This window comes from Megalops cyprinoides, chromosome 5 (assembly GCF_013368585.1).
Source record: "Megalops cyprinoides isolate fMegCyp1 chromosome 5, fMegCyp1.pri, whole genome shotgun sequence".
NCBI lineage: Eukaryota > Metazoa > Chordata > Actinopteri > Elopiformes > Megalopidae > Megalops > Megalops cyprinoides.
Window position 1 is genome coordinate 33,663,036 of NC_050587.1, and position 17,124 is coordinate 33,680,159.

Sequence of the window (17,124 nt, forward strand, 5' to 3'; positions counted from 1 at the left end):
GCAGAGAAATAAACACTGATTGCTGTCTTCACAAGGCCACCCTCTGCACACAGGCCCACCAGAATGAATATCTGATGGTTTTCATCTCTGTGCCCTCCAGGATACCAACGGCAGAGCCGCCTGAACCAAGTATCTGCGATGACTCTGCATACAGACAAACTGAAAATCATTTCAAGGTGACTGATGGGTAAGTACAGGTAGGATGGGAGTTTGGGACACGGCGCTGGGTTACCTAACAAGCGGGAACTGCTACTGTAGAGTAGTCACATATGAGCTTTAAACACTGTCACATGCTACACTGAAAGTTAAATGTTAGGCATAAGAAGACTGTTACACTGAAAAATTATAAACTGAACTTAAGAGAACAGGATGGTGGTGGAGTTATTAAAAAAAGAGAAAAATACTCCTCAGTGGATGTGGTCCATTACATCATTTAATTGCCATTTCCCCATCAGACAAAGAATCTTGACTCTCAGCAACTGGGCTGTATTTTTGTAGTCTGACCAAGAGGACGCTGTTGATGAGGACCAATCAGGAGCCAGAATGAGTGAAAAAAACCTCTAAAACACACCCCTTCCCATGTTAAACCCGCAATGCAGAGAGAATACACATGATGGGAGGTTAAATCCACCGTGATTAAAAGTCTGAATTGGCTGCTTTCCTAAAACACACCTATAAATCCAGGACCGGCGCAGCTCTCGAGAACATGAGCTGCCCTCTGTTGATATGTCCAATTAAGCCAATCATTTAATCATAGTAACCGTGCCAAACGCTGCCACAACAGTGCTTAATAAAGCCAGACAAATTACACATTAAAGCACGGTACCAAGCCTGTACCAGTGAATCATTTGTCAGTCACAACGGAGGAGGCTGGAGAGCCTTTGAAGCTTCAGAAAAGCAGAGAAAACATGCGGGAATTCCCACAATGCAATTCTTCCCTCATAGCAGCGCAATCGCATTGTATGCCGACAAAATCAAATGCAAAAAATTATGTACAATAACTCACCCTGTGCATAATCAATCACTGACACAAGCCATGTGATTTTTATTTCACAGACACAAACAAGAAGAAAAAGAAAAAGGGGAAAAAGCATTTCCAAAACAAGCTGACCCACAAAGGGAGCTGCATACCAAGAGGGCTTGTGCTGACCCTACAAGACTCGTCAGCTGTGGGGAAATCGTGACCAGATATAATTAGATAAAAGGGCCATGACATGCTATGTGAAATCGAACTGACATGTCTTGGGTTAGCACACACGTAGTACTTCAGAGTTTGAGTAGTAAACCCAAAACAAGAAATGGATGACAGTAATTCAGACGTTATACTGAATGCGATATTCCCTAAAGGTATGGTCGATGTGTCATTAGGGAAAAAAAATGGAGACCCAAAGTCTGATTGCAGAGCACATGATACCAAAGAGACTGCCGACCACAACTCATCACGCTGACTCCCTCTGACGTGACAAATCTTGACCCAGCAATCACGTCACGACAACCTGATTTTCCCCCAGAACCGTCTTGCTGGAAGGAATAGTCTTACTGTCAGCCCGGCTTAAAATTCCACTGTTTGGCGATGTCTCAGGACGCAGACCCTTTCAGATTCTCAGTGGAATCCGCTTCTGTGGGAAAATTCAACTCCTTGGTGCACAAACACCTCAGAGCAATACACCAGAACAGCACGTACACCAATCAGGTTCCATTTCCTCCTTAAACTAGCAGCTTCAAATGTCACGTGCACATACATTTCTTTCATATTTTAAGGGTATTATACAGAAAGGACTGTATGGTCAAAACACAAACACAGAGCAGAGCCATTGATTTTTCTGATTCCAAGTTCAGTTATTGGATGCTTTTCACTATTTTACTTCACAGAGAAATACACTTTTCACACCTTTCATTGTGGAAAAAGCGCACTTTTAACATGACATCAGACTTTAGGATATCATACTGAGACCTAAAATAAGCCCCTGAAATGACCATATGTGGTTATATAACAGTTTTGAGCGACTGTGCTTTAGGTGCATGCTGACCGGGGTTGGCTCTCAAAAACATCGGCCTCTGGTCATTTTCCCCCCCTCACCCAGAGCCGTCACTACCGTGAAGGTGGAGGGGCTCAATTTCTCTCTGAGGGCTGGGGTTCGTTTTCAAAACGGACGTCCCTCGAAACGCCGCGCCTGCACGCCTCCGCCGCCAGCGCCTTCGAAAACTATTACTGCTTACTCTAGTCCTGAGCCCCTAGACGGGTGGCCAACGCAAACAGTCTCCTTGGTGCAGCATTCTATTTTCCCCTCCCTGGTATTAAACAGACCTGCCAAGGCGAAGTGGTAGGTTTTCCTGAAATTACGCCGTGATTTATGCGCACTGCACATGCAGGCGCGTGAAACGCACACAGAGCCACACACCCCCCAAACAAATATTAAAGCCCCGCGGATCAAGGCCGTGATCTTCAAACTCCTGTCGGTAATATACAGTTTGACATCCGTGTAATTACCCAGAACGCTATAAACATTCATAGAGTCATTAATTACGCTAATACGCAGCGCTGTGTGGCTGCGGCCCTGTCTGCCATCACGCAGTTTGTTTCGACTCAGGGGCTTGTGGAGTGGGGCACTGCAAGGGTCCTGCCATGCAGGCCAGGTTACCAGTTTACAGTATTTGGAGGAAAAGGATGGGGGGGGATGGAGGAAAATTTTTTTTTTAAAAAGGCTATCGGGACAAATGTTTTATTCCACCATAATTGCTTCCTTGGTCTGCAATCACAGAGAGTTAGTGAAGCGTGTGGGGAGGCCTAGGTTTGGGGGAATGGGGGGGGGTGTGTACGCCCTACTTGCCTCAAGCTCTAATTGCAGCGTCCCCTTAAAGGGAAACGTAATCCAAACTCCATTGAAACGGCAGTGGAATAGCTGGCCGGTTTCGGTAAGGAGAGAGCATGACAAAAGAGAACAGAGGACACCAGGGGCTGAAGAACAGAGGGCCTCTTCCCCGGCCGGAGTTTTAGAGAGAGTGGGCCAAGCCTGGAAGCAAGTCAAAGGCCCATCCTTTCTTCCCTCCCGAATACGTGAGGCCCGAAACATCACACGAGCCCCGCCATAATGCAAACTGTTATTCTCCAGAGGGAGATAAGAGCGCACATCCATCACTGGGTTTGTCCTGCTGATGGCACACAGCTGTGGAGCTGGTTCACTCCGCCCATTCAGGGTTCACGGCTCCCTCTTCTAAGGGCCCCGATTTGTGCGTTGACAGAGGGGGAGAGTTACCTTGGGACGTTGGCAGGCCTCCGCTCTGTGCTTCAGCCAGGCCCTCGCTGTCTCCAGGCTGGGACAGGTTTGCATCCGCTACAGAGGCAGGAGACAGAACACACAAACACATTAGTGTGAGCTTTCCACTTGCATTACACAAAACCTTAACGTATGTTACTGTGGGCATTCCACTTGCATTACACAGAAGACAGAGGCACATTACTGTGAGCGTTCAACTCGCATTACCCAGAACATTACACAAGACACATGTGTGAGATTTCCATTCGTGCTACACAGAAGACAAAGGCATGCACCCTCTCCTGCTTTCCTTGGGATTTGTTCCAATTACTTTCACACCTTAAACACAAAGATGATGTCAAAACACCAGAGGGACCCACAAAATCAGAACTCAGAGCCTAAATATTAATTATAAATTGTGCAACCTAATCTAATGTAAAATGTGTTCAAGGCAGTAACTGGGATCGTGCAGCACTGTGGACAAAACATTGGGCCATATTTCAGTTGCTGACAGGAAGTGAGGTCCAGCTGTAGTTTAAAGGTACCATATATATTCCAGCCATGGACTTCATTTCCCATAAGCACCATCCCAAACCACTGCATAAAATTGTGTCTATTAAACTCAGTCCAGGTTATTAGTGAATAAAGGACAGGTCAATGCTTCTGATCTGTTGCTGCGTGGTTTCAACCTCCTTTAAGTGCAAAGGGAGTTTGGTCTGATATAACGGAAATTGCACTTGGAGTACTCTTCGCCAGACAACCCCCGCTGTGGTTCATCCGGGGGCAGAAATGCCGTTTCTGAAAATTAATTGCGCGATTAACGATTAAGCTATTTGATGACTGAGTCGTGGTTAACCAGATCAGCTGGCAGGACTCTGGATGGCCGTGTGCGCGCAGCTCGAGCGTGCCTGCTGAAAAGAGCACGGAGAGGAGCATCCAGAAACGCTGCGATGGGACGAGGTGAACTCGCAACGAGGACTTAATTTGATACAGCTGCTTCGAGAAATGACGGGAAAAAAAAACGATAGGAGGAGTCTAAAGGGATCTGACATTTACTGAGAAACTACAATTGCCAACAGCATAAGGAGACAGAGACTTAATGAAACAAAAGATATTTCATCCTTACAACATCCATGACCAATAAAGTTATCGTTCATTCTCACAAAAAAAGGAAAAAAAAATGGGATGCAGTTCAACTGTTTCTGAGAGTTGGGGGGGGAGATCATGATAACTCATGTAGTCCTGACAAATTTAAACATAAAAAATATCAGCTTTGGGCTTTGATTCAAAGGGAAAAAAGACTGAATAAGAATTCCTGAGGGAAAAGAATACCAGATACTTCAAATTCACAGGCTTTTTTTGAACCAAAAAAGCTAGGGGGCTACAATGATACAACATTGGTACATTGGTAAGAGCTCCATCTTCACACATGTCCATGGATAATTACATCACTAAATGGCTGTTCTGCTGATGTTTAAGAAGCATACCAGATGTAATCACAGCCTAATTACATACTTAGTTAATACCAAAATGACTTCCTTTGTACAATAAATGATACGTGCGAAAAAAATTATAGATGTGTTAGGTGAGGGATAACTTATGTCTTCTGGTCAAAGGTAGGAATGACGAGTTATTTCTCCAAACAATAAGAAAAAAAAAAATCAAACATTCCTCTTCTACCCCCACACAGATCTTTTTCACCCCAACCTGAAGAGATCTCTTCTTTTCAGACAGCTGCTCTCTTTCATCTAGCCCAAAAGACATGAGAAAGATCAACACTGCAGTCAGAATTATGTAACCGTAAATGCCCCCCCCCCCCCCCGCCAAACTTTACGGCAGTTCAGTTTCTCTTGTTTAACGTGCCTCCAAGACCATATGTATAAAACCGCATTCGGCGTTCCGTTAGCAGCTGGACAGGCTGAGGTCATCCATATAATTACCCAGCGCTGCTTTCCCGCAGCCCGGTCGGGAATGAGTGGTGGGGCGGGCGATTAGCGCATTAATGATCATGTAGCTATGGCGACGCTCCTACTCTGCCCCTGTGTCCTTCGATCCCCCCCCCCACCCCCTACCCCTGAGCCTTGCATGAGAGAAGCTGACGCCGCCACTGGGGACGGGCGGCGCTTAAGACTGCATCCTAAATGACCTCACACGCAATTCCATTACCGTTAGCGTGCGGCCTTCAGATGCGATCACTGCCGCTCAGGGGTCTGCTCCCAACCATACCTCCGAAACTTAAATATTTCAAATACTTTCCTCCCAGACCTCTGGCAGGCCTTAAAAGATGTCCTGCCTTTGATTGAACTGGGACTGGGAATTCCTGCATGGGAGTTGGAACGCTGACCCCGGTGTCCAAGACTGATTGCACAGTAAGCCGTGCTGGAAGAGAGCGGCCTATTGTGAGTGCTGACCACCGCAGGCACGCTCCCCCAGTTATCACGGTCTATTAAGTTCATAAAAGACACCCTATTCAATCCTAAAAGGCCAGAGATACGCAAGAGGCCCTTTAATGAAATTGATTCAATTTGATTACCTCAATCACAATATTTTGCATTGTTCTAAAATCTTTCGCAGAGGGACATGGTATTGCAGCAGAATCCTCTTCAACATCTGCACCTGTTCTACTACCTGAAACTGGGCAAAATGTCCAGAGTTACACCATTTCTATCAACTAGATACTAAGATAAGCAGTGAAAGAAGGTACCTTTTTTTCTACAACTATTACTGTCTGTATCTGTTACTGTTACCATTTCTGTGTTTCTGTATCAAAGCGAATTTATCAACAGGCTGTTTGGCAGATGTGATCACAGGCCTGCTATGCCAGGATAAATCATTGTACAGCCTCTGCTTACAAAATGTAAAAACTAATCAAACAGTGCGCCCTGGGAGTGTTATTTCTGGACGGAAGAGGCTGGTTGGCTGGCGGCAGGCAGAGCCAACGGTATCAGTAGTCAGTCGACAGGGATACGCCGGGCTGCGACGAGACTTATCCATGTGTTGTGAAGTGGGAGGATAAGTAATGGGTCTGCCTGTGGCCAAAACAAACAGGCAGAGGAGTTTCCATGTCAAATTATCATTCCTTTGTCACGGTAATACCACTGGGGTTTGTTTTACAATGTATGCGTAGCCTTTCTTTGAGCGTTCAAAGCTGATAAAAAAAGAACAGCAGATTCCTTTGTACAGTTTAAATGCTGAGAGGAGAAAATTAGGCATACCTTGTTTGCCTTTAAAGTGTGTGCAACCGTGTAGGAGTATGTTACTAGAATCTGCGAAATGCTAAAGGCTGGAGTCGGATTGAGAGCACAGAGCGCGTGGTAGAGTGTTCAGCTTCCCAGGGGAAAATGGCAGGATGAATGAGCCACTCTGCTAAACGGCCAGCAATCAAAGTCATTTAATTCCAGCCTCGAACCGACAAATTAAGACAAAAAAAGCTGATAATTGGTTCAATGTTAACAAATAAAACCGGGCAACTTCCTTTTGAACTGGGGTTCAGGCTGCCCTCTAAAGAGGAAGTGACTGTCACACAAGCTCACCAAGCACATGGGCCCGTAACCAACACTAATATGTTCACAGCATAACATTCAAGCATTTTTCACCCTCTGCTTATTCAAGTGGATACAGCGCTCCTTACTGTGTGCCATAAAAAGTCAGAAGCTTCAAACATGGCAATCAAGGAGCCTAACATGTCTATTCTTACAGCAGCAAAAAAGTATTGTTTATTCATAATTTGTCATAATCTGGTACTGTCACACTCCACCGCCTGGATTGACTGAGTAAACAGTGCTTTGAGACGTCTGCTTTACATCAAACGTGCACTTTAAGTCAGTCACCCCTCCCCCATTAGCTGTTGTTACTCATTAAATCAAGCTCGCCTCTACAATTAAGACCCCACCCTGATAATACACCTTTTTTTCTGCATGAACACCATGTTTAAACATTCTACCCCTCACCCCGCACCCCTTCCCGACCTGAGACTGAGCACTGCGGCCTGCGCTGAGGGCCCCGGGGCAGAGGGTGCTTCGCCCCCAACAAAAGGGCCAGTGTGGAGGCCAGGACCGGGCCGCTGATCTGATTACTTTGGCTCTGCCGGCCCCCGCGCTCCCGGGCCCTCTGAATCGCGGCCTTTCAGGGAACGTTCTCCTTTTTCAACATCCGGCGCTCCTGGCAACCGGGCCAAGCGGGACGCCCCGCACGCTCGTAAAGGAGGGAAGGCAAACAACACAGGCCGCTGCCCCCAGCCAGCCACCCCCCCACACCCCTCAACCCCCCCCAAAAAAAACCCATACCAGGGGCGCCAGGGCCCCGAAACGAGGGGAGAGAACCCTTGGCCCATCCGAATGTAGGAGCTTGTTAACACTCCGTTCTCCTCCTCCCCATGAGAGCCATTGTGGGGAGGACCGTTTGCCAGGGTGATAAAACGAAGAAATGAAAATTTTTGGAGCCGACGGGTCCCTCGCCTGGAGTTGGAAAAACAGGTCATGCCATGTCAACAACAAAAGCCCCAGGACGCTTCTTAAAAACGCCTGTGCAACTGCAGCACTGTTTTGGTCCTCGATTCCATGGATCTTTTTCCCCTGTGTCCAAGAGACGTTGTATCCTTGGGCACCATGTGACCCAAGATTTCAAGTCCAGTTTCCATGCTATTATTAAGCTTCTGTAAGTAGTCAATGAAATTCCCTTTATTAGTGCCTTGCTGGAAGTTGTCTATGCAAAAAGCTTACACATCAAGAACTTTCCCTCTGTGCAACAGCATTGTCTTTTTAATATTTGCTGGTGCAACCGCTCAGCACAAATGGTATCACTCAGGCAAAAGTGAGCAAACGTGTGAATACCTTCGCATGTCTGCAAATGTACTTAAAATAAGGTGACGGACCTGAAAAAAAAAAACAGCTGCCGCTGGAGGTGAACACCATATAGTGCAATAACATACGGATGGTTTGACCTAGAAGAGCTGAGTGAGAAGCTTATAGAAAAGTTTGGAAATAACAACCACAGCTGTTCAATTCATTTCTGCGGGGCCAAAATGACAAACAAAACCACAACAGCTAGATTTACCTTGATGGAGCCCAGCCACCTTCAGATCATATGCAGACAAACCAGAATATTCCAGTACCTGGAGGTGGCTTGTACACTTGGAGTTACTGTGGTGGAACTGGGCAAACGAACATAATATTTTCTAAAACAGATACTAGAATAGTACAAGTTTCAATAATAGCCAAACTACCCCAGTACAATCCCAGGTTACAAATTAACCCACAGTAGAGCATCAAGTGTGCCATGTTGTGTCATATTGACAGACACACTAGAAGAACATGTCTTTTTTATGGACCTAATTCCAAAAACATTCCAACAAAATAAAATTAAGGAAACGGTGTGGTACTGTGGCCAAGGAGCTTGGCACACGTTTGGAAGCAGGTTTGATTACTAGGTGGAGTACTGCTGTCTTTCCTTTGCACAAGGTATCCAACTTGAACTGACTGCTTCAGTAAGTATGAAATTGCATCTACAAAAAACGTTAAATACGCACATTGTCCTGGATAGGACAGGATAGGATTCTATTAAATAATACTAAAAAACATTTACAAATGGAAGAACCTGCAACTGCCCTGAGAAAAGAGCAGGGTCCTATTAAGCGTGTCTATTATGTTTGCATCTCATTGCCCAGAATCCTCTGGGGCCCTGAAGAAACATGCAGGGTGGCTGCCACCCCGTATGGGTGTGCTTGTGCTCTCTTCATCTTCACACACAACACACGGCCATCAAGGACTTGCCAATGAAGTGAGCTACGTGGGGCTTCAAGACCAATCAGAGGAGAGTGAGCACTGTGTACGGGGGAGTAAAGCAACATGACACCAGTTAGTCCTGCAGGCTGTTCTACAGGCTACCTGTCAGCACGAGGGGCCTGCCCACCATGCCAGGTCTGCCAACAGCTCCTGTTATCACCCTGTAATCCTCTCACATCTCCTCTACCATCAGGCCAGGGCATTGGCAGACATCTGCCCAATCTCAACAAACAAAAGGGCTTCAGTTGACCTGAACACACTTCTCTCTTTCTCCCTTTCTCTTTCTCATTCTCTCTCTCTTGCTCTCTCTCTCTGACTCCTACAAAGTTCACTGACATGGTATGTTCAATTCAAATGGACATTAAAATGTAACGCTCAAGTACATCGCCAGCAAACTAATATGAACATGCAACAGCATGTCTGGCCCTGAGCACAATCTTATCTCAGTGATCAAAATATGCCTGTGATCAATGACGAATTATGAATTCAGTACTGTGACCTGAAAAGGAATTCAAACCAGAGAAGCCTACCCCATAAATGCTGGCAATTTTCTAAGCAAAATAAACTGAACTGAGTCAATCCCGCCAACCATGCATTTATGATAGACAATTTATAGAACAAAATATACAGTAAGGAGCGAACTAATGAGGAAATATATCAGTTTTACGTCAGGTCTTGGTAGACCAAACTGTGTATTTGCTGGCAAAAATACATTTTTTGCCTTTCTCAACCACATTTGTTATATATAAAAAAATAAATCTGCAGTAATTATGCATCCACTTAAATTTGAGTCAAAATCTGCAACACAGTAATGGTTGTAAATTGTCCTTCACATAGCACAGCAATTTATCAGCTTGAGTGGATCAGACCGCTGTGGGAAAAAAAAGTTCATGATGTAAAAAATATGGTTAAACTATTTTAAATGCTTACGAGGAAAACATAATTATGAATGTCAATTCATGGAAGTGCCATGAAAAATAATATTTAGTCAGCCACCCAATGAACCTCTACAATGTATGTCTGCACGGTCTCACAGGGTTAAAAACGACGCAAAGCGGCAAGTCAATGACCAGATTTCTGGAAAAGGCGAACGCGTAAATCAGTTAATTCCATGGTCACTGCCAGAAAACACAGACCACCGCTGAAGACCGTTCTTCCTTAACAGATTGGGTCTTGGCCTGGGTGGTGGAAAAAGACAACGAGCACACAGTTGTGTTTGGTTGAGCGTGTTTGGTTGAGGAGAGGAACATCAGCAACACTTCATTATGGCCGGGCGATTGTTAACACTGAAGGTCATTACATGAGGCACTTGCTATGCAGGCACTGCTACCCAGGTTACATTCATGTGCTTTATATTTTTTGTTTATGCAATAGATTTTTCTACTAGGCCATTGAGAACTAGCAAGTTGTTCAAGGCTGCAACAACAATGTCCCCAGCTGGGATTCAAACCGGCAATCCCACTCACAAGCCAGCGTCTTAATCATTATACCACATGCTGCCTCTGTAGGCTCCACATGACAGCTCACGCAAACCAATCCTCATCAGGACCGGTCCTTTAACTGACGTGTGCAGGCTCTTAATGTGACATCTAAGGCCTCATCTGAGATGAAGCTGTGAGAGCAGTTGTGGAGGAACTGACTTCAGCTCTTTACACACAATGCAGTTCAGAATAGCTCAGCTCTCTGGATTGCTGCTTATGACAAATTTACACCCATGCAATGCCACAAGAGCTCCCCCCCAGCCCCCCAAATGGAATGCGATGAGCATCCACTGAAACATCCTCTTTTTTTGCTCTTGTGTAACATGACATAGCTGCCACGCTAAAAATACGGCAGAAAACGTCGATGCCAGGCAAAAGCTCCTCGGAGCTGCGCGTTTCTAGCCAAGCGTAATTACACAGCAGCGCGCAGAACGCAGCTCCTCAGATCCTCCACACAAATTACAGGATAATGACAGCGCTCTCCACAGACATAAACTCCACTCCGAGGAACTCTTGAGGTTCTGTGTTTATCGTCAGGAATTCTGGTAGTCATAACAAGGCCTCTATATTTAAAAGTGCAACAGGTCATTAGACAAATGGAGAACATGGAACAAAAAAGTGTTAACACCACGGCTGGGTACAGTGCCTGCCACTGCGTACCCCCGACCCTTCTTCATTAGGGCTGCATGATGCAGTAGGGTTTGGGGCATACTGAACGATTAAATGGCGGAGGTTATGGACTAAACCTGAGGCTGGGGCCATTTTAATAACCCACAAGAACAAAAAACCGCCTTGATCAATCTCATCAAGTATCAGGATCAAGAAAAATGCTTAAGTTATTCCTACTCTAAGTGAAAACACAGTACATTGCATCAAATACATACATGTGTTTGAAGCTCTTTTAGCATGGACAAACACTGCCCATAGTGACCGTGACCATACAATGCTGTGCCACACTCACCACTTCCAACTACAAGATGAATGGCTTCATGCAGCCAATGAAGTAATTCAATAAAAAATGTTCATCCATGAGTAAGAATTATGTTCTGCTGTGGTTTTCTGAAGCGAAAAGAGCGTTTGGCCTCCGCTCAAAAAAGACAACACAATTACCGGCGCGTTACTTCGCATTCTGTCATGAACACAACGGAATTCCTGCAATCCAATTACACCATTGCTCTTCTGACCACTGGTGCTGCCATGAAGCTGCACTGCTGAATTACAGAGCTTCTTCATTTCCGCAGTTGGAAAACGAAGGCCGAATTGCTCGGTGCCAGTGGCCTTGTCCGAATCTGACCCGCGAACGAGCCAAATTCCTGGGGTCTGAACATTTCTGGTGTCCAGCCTTACAAACATCATCTTTTAATGCAAAGGTTTCATTCTTGGCGGAGGGTGGTGGAGTGAGAGAGTCTATTGGTGAGTGCCAAGTCTTGGATGCGCATTCATTGACCAGACTAATTTCTTTTCTGCATGTTCATCAGTGTGAGTGAAGGCTGGTGGTGAGGGGTTGGAAGCGGTCCCCCCCTCCCGATTGGACGCCATCCTGAGCATTTCCTCCACAACCCAGAGGACTACCAGCCTCCAGATCCATCTAACACTCAAACAGCTAATGCTGTCTTCCTGTGTCACAATGTTTTCTCTCTCTGTCTCTGGCGCTCTCTCTCTGTCTCTCTCTCTCTCGCTCTTTTTCAGACCTTCCAGACAGATCAAAAGGCTATTAGGATGGTTTTCCATGAGAACATATGTAATTCCTCAGAAAAAATAAATTGGGGTCACATTTAACCCTTAAACTGCCAACACATACAATTATGCATTTATTTTTGGATAAAACGGGAGGATGCCAGAGTGCTAATCCTGTGATATAGAGTATTAAAATTTTGACTGAATTGCGACCAGTGTATATATGTGGTGAGAAACATTTCCAGTCTTTTGACTGCTTGTCGCCATTATTTGCAATAAATAACCATATACATTTATTTACATTCTATCAAATGGCATTCTAATTAATAATTAGGCCTGAGGAGTTAGTAAGCTAAATAACAGCATGTTCCCCATGTGCCATTTATAAAGGATCTTTAACTGAATATACAGTAAGCACATTCAACATCAGCAGCATCAGAGATAAATGCGTGTCAGCTATGGTTTGTCAAGACGCAAGTTAAAACCCTCAATTACAGATCTCACATTTATTTTTCCAGCCCCTTGCCTGTCAGTGGGACAAGGTGAACAAACATGATGAACGCTGTGGGTAAACAGTTTAAAACCTGATTACAGAAAATTACAGCAGAGGTTTTTATGGGCTGGCAGTTAAGATTTTTTTGTTTTCCTTTCTTTTTTTTTTTTTTTTTTTTTACAAACAATTAAGTCAACATCAATTCATAAGTCAACATAATTTAATCTCTTGAAGTTCCTGCAGTGGGGGGAAAAAAAGCTGTCAGCTTTTGCCAGTGAAAACATTAAGGACATGAGTTATCTCTGCGGGCGCGCTCAGATCAAAGCACGCTGCCGCCTTGGGAGTCTCAGAGGAACACTCCCCATGGGCAGCAAAGACTGGGACGGCGTCATGGCCCTGTCTGAAGGGCCCAGCTCAGAGGCCACTAATGCCCTGTAAGATTATATATTTCCACCCCTGAACCGTGGGCCGTGGGCCAAGGTGCGTCCAGGACGCCCGGCCAGGGTCACTCTTTCTGAGCGTGGACGTCGCTGATTGGATGGTGTCTGATCAGGGAGGGGTTACAGCCAAGCCATTCAGAGAGACAGTTGCTCTTTCCACTCTGTCAAACGGAAGGGCTAAATGTTTGTGTAAGAATTCTCATGCCTGCATGCTCCGTTTGTGTTAAGGATGGGATTGGACCGTGGTACATGGGACATGGGGTCATTTGTCACTGTCCGTGGTTTAGAAGGACTGGCTTTTTGAGGATCTGGGAACACAAGATACATCTGTGGCTCATTTCAGAGTATTAAAAAAATTATTCCCTGACCTTGAAAGAGTGTGTCACTCTCTATATACCCAGCTTTTTTCCCCAAACACAAGAAGATGACTGAGGATCTGCAAGGACACAGTACATTCTAATAAATGACCATACCCCCACTTCAACAATCTGACCACTGTAAATTGCTGATATACATCCAACACATACCAGGAACACCACACAACTTGCAATGAGCGGCTAAAATGACCGTAGCCGCCATTTTAAACATGCGCATTCCAGCAGCCTGGCACGCTAATGACGTATGTTCCTGCAGATTTCCAGAAGATTCAGTAAACATCAAGCCCTGCCACTGAGCTTCCTTTACTCCATCTTCCTCTGCTACCCATATAAGGTTACATCGGGGGCCGTGAAACAAAAGCAGCTTATCCCTCAGATCCATGATGACAGAGGAGGGAGCCTGTGAGCAGGGAGTGTTGGAAGTTTGCAGAACATATGCCCCTTAGTGTTGTTCTGTCCTATCACTTTAATTGCGGTTTCCAAAGCAACAAATCTTGGTGGGTTTTTTTTTTTTTTTTTATGCAGGTGAGTATTAAGTCTATGGGAAGACGGGCGCATAGCTGAGGTCTGGTGTGCCTTCATCGCTGAGGAATGCACAGCGCACAGCTCGTAAACATCTGCGCAGGGCCGCGTAAACAGGGCGAGGAGTCCGCATCGACTAATTACAAAAAGACAAACCGTCGCTTTGAACCGACGCCGAGTTGCGCGAGAGGGAACGGAACGAGCCGCCAGAAAGAAAGCTGGTGACCGTTTGGAGAGCGCAGGCATGAGCTGGGCAAGGGGAGAGGGCGTGACAGTGACTGTGGGATTGCGAAGGGTTAACCTGGGGGGGGGGGGGGGGGGGGGGGGGTTTATGGAACACAGACTTTTCTCAGGGGACCAGGAAAAAAAAAAAAATCCATGTGAACCTTTCTGGTTGGAAATTCAGGATAAATAAACATGTCCAGGAAAATGCGCCTAAGGCAAGGACTCCAACGAGTTAATCTCCTCATGCTGGAAACTGTTTACCGGCATGGGAGCAGCCAGTAAACGGCCGAAGAGCATCTTTTCACTGAGTCACAAATGGGCCACTTCCAATGGGGCCTTTTTTTTTTGTTCTTACGCACCGGAATTTTATTTGTGTAAGATTTGTATACCCTCTTCCTTTTACAGCTCAGTAATGACAGCGCTAAGAAAATAGCTCCTTCCTCCAGTGACCTATTTTGGGTTAGCCAATAGGCTCTCTGCCATGTTAGACGAGACCTGCATTTATGAGGATTGTCAGGTTACCAGACAGACTCCAAGAGCTAAGCTGAGCTGGGGCAGCTGAAAATGGGCTCACGCATTTTTGGGATAGGAAAAAAAAAAGTTTTACCTCCCGTGCTTTGATTTGATTTTCACAAACTGCCCCCGCCCCTTTCGGTGACCTCAGCAGGAAAGAAAGGATTTGTCTACTCAAGCCACGCCCCCAAAGCTATGCCTCACGCCTTCCTCTGGTTTCCTCTGCATTTTTCAAAACTCTGATTCATCAAAATAGGTCCCATAATCACCAGGTCTGCACCACTGTGAAACTTGTACATGTATGGGGAGGGGGGCAATCAAATCAGAGTCTTGCGATGTCAAGGCCTGCGCTCTGGGAAGCCAAAGTGAATGCTTGTGCAGTGGCATGGTCTGCTCTTCACCCTCCACCCCATGCAAATGTTGTCCGACAGCAAAGCCCCTTATAATTTCAATCATACTGGCAGACAGCAGCTGGTTGTGACCGAATCGTGAACCCTCACATCTTTCATCCAACGTATTTCCACAAGTCCCCCATGAAAAAAAGCATCTTTTTCCTGCTAGATTGGACTGTCCCATTCCCTCCGCAAACCCAGTTCCTTTTTTTAAAACATTGGCTGCAATTAAGTATTGCCGTATAAAACTGAGTGCAACAGGCTGTATGGTAAAACTTCAAGAATGAAAACAAATACATATTCACCAATACACATGTTATATTAATAAAATACATCTGTCCCCGTTAAACCCAACACAGAAAAATATAGGTTAGCAGTTTATGATTATCTGACTCCATTTAAGTTTCCATGGTTTTCATAGCTTTGGCAGAGCTTTGGACTCTAAAAAACCAACAGGCATATTTCCTCATTTTAAATGGTAGGGGAAAAAAAACTAACTGGCATTCTAGGCATTTACAACACTTGAGTGCGTCTACTAAAATCTAGCCTATACCACCATTAGGGGGTCAGTTGCATTTTTATGGTTTTAAATCTGTAGTGGTCTATCCACAATCACTTACCTTCCACAAAAATGTATAAAAAAATAATCATTTTGAAAACTATTTTGTGTAACGCTCACAGCTAGCCCATGAAAAAAATCCCTGGACTTCAATCATCACACGCATATATCACCACAGAATAATTATAAAATCTAGAAACAACATCAACAAAGTCAAATCAACAAAGATGGGAGGAAGCTGGTAATGTAATATACTGAAACTAGCAAATGAAATGGATAGTTTATTGGCAAATGTGAAATCTAAGCTTGTCAGAGGTGTGTAACAACGCCTATTTATCCCCATGTGACCACGAGGAAGCATCCAGGGTCATTTTATTAAATCCCTGTGAAGACAACTCGATGTCTGCAGCACATATAGATTGAGATAATGAACGCATTTTGTGCTTTGTGCGTACTAAATACTCACCCTAGAGTTGATTTCCGGACATTTTGTAACGTCATGGAAAGTTCATTTCAGGCTCCACTTAGACAGACATGTTCACTGAGAATGATAAGGTAAACATCTAGTAAATATTTTGGTGAATGGCTGCAGAGAACTGCTTTATGTGCTATTTCAAGGGGGAGAAAGCAACGGGCACATTAGTGTAACTGAGCTATGGGCTGAACCCATGTGACTACCTCCAGCTTGCAGCGTGAAGGCTGGGTGTGAGAAAGTTTACTCAAACTCCTCCACTTGTTTGTGTCTTGAGGGGAGGCCTGACTATCTTTCTGCTTGAAGACGTGTTGTTCCTCCCTCATATAACATCAGATTAAACACAAGAAGACCAGTATGCTTTCAAAAACTTCTCTGGAGAGAAACAGTCTTTTGTTTGATGTAATAAACCAGGAGAGGAAAAAAACCTGCAGATCTTTCCAAGATCATTACAACAGCCTACAACATATACTGAATCTTTCATCCAAATGACGCTCAGTTAATTGACACCAGCACAGTTCGCCTGTGCGTCAACATTAGGATCACATAACGAAAAGTACTTTTAAGCAAATTTGACTAGTTCTTTGAATTAGTCAAACAACCTTGATGAATTTTCACCCTTGCAGTAAGGCAGAAATCGGTAAAGGAAACCAAGCTAGGTGATCACACAGCAGGGAGCACATCGCATGGCAATAGCAGGGTGGGGACTGTGTGGAGAACACAACTGACAATACCGTCAATTGTATTTACAGAAAAAAAAAATCAAATTTTTCCTTTAAACACCGTGAAAATTGCCCAAGTACATGGTGCCCTGCAAGCCTTCAGGCATGGCAATCCAAACCCAAAATCGTGCACCAGACTCAAGCCGCCTCTGGCCTGGGTTGCTGACATGCAGCTAGACAGGCAGAAATGAATCGGCTTCTTGTCTTTTGG

The 17,124-nt window shown here is 45.0% G+C and overlaps 1 protein-coding gene across 1 annotated transcript in view; it reads right to left on the reverse strand.

Moving 5' to 3' along the window:
- Positions 1-17,124, reverse strand: part of ror2 (receptor tyrosine kinase-like orphan receptor 2) — an 82,830-nt gene that overhangs the window by 25,259 nt on the left and 40,447 nt on the right. The window contains exon 2 of the mRNA XM_036529253.1: positions 3,258-3,335. Within this exon, the coding sequence (XP_036385146.1) occupies positions 3,258-3,335 (78 nt within the window). The remainder of the gene's footprint in view (positions 1-3,257; positions 3,336-17,124) is intronic.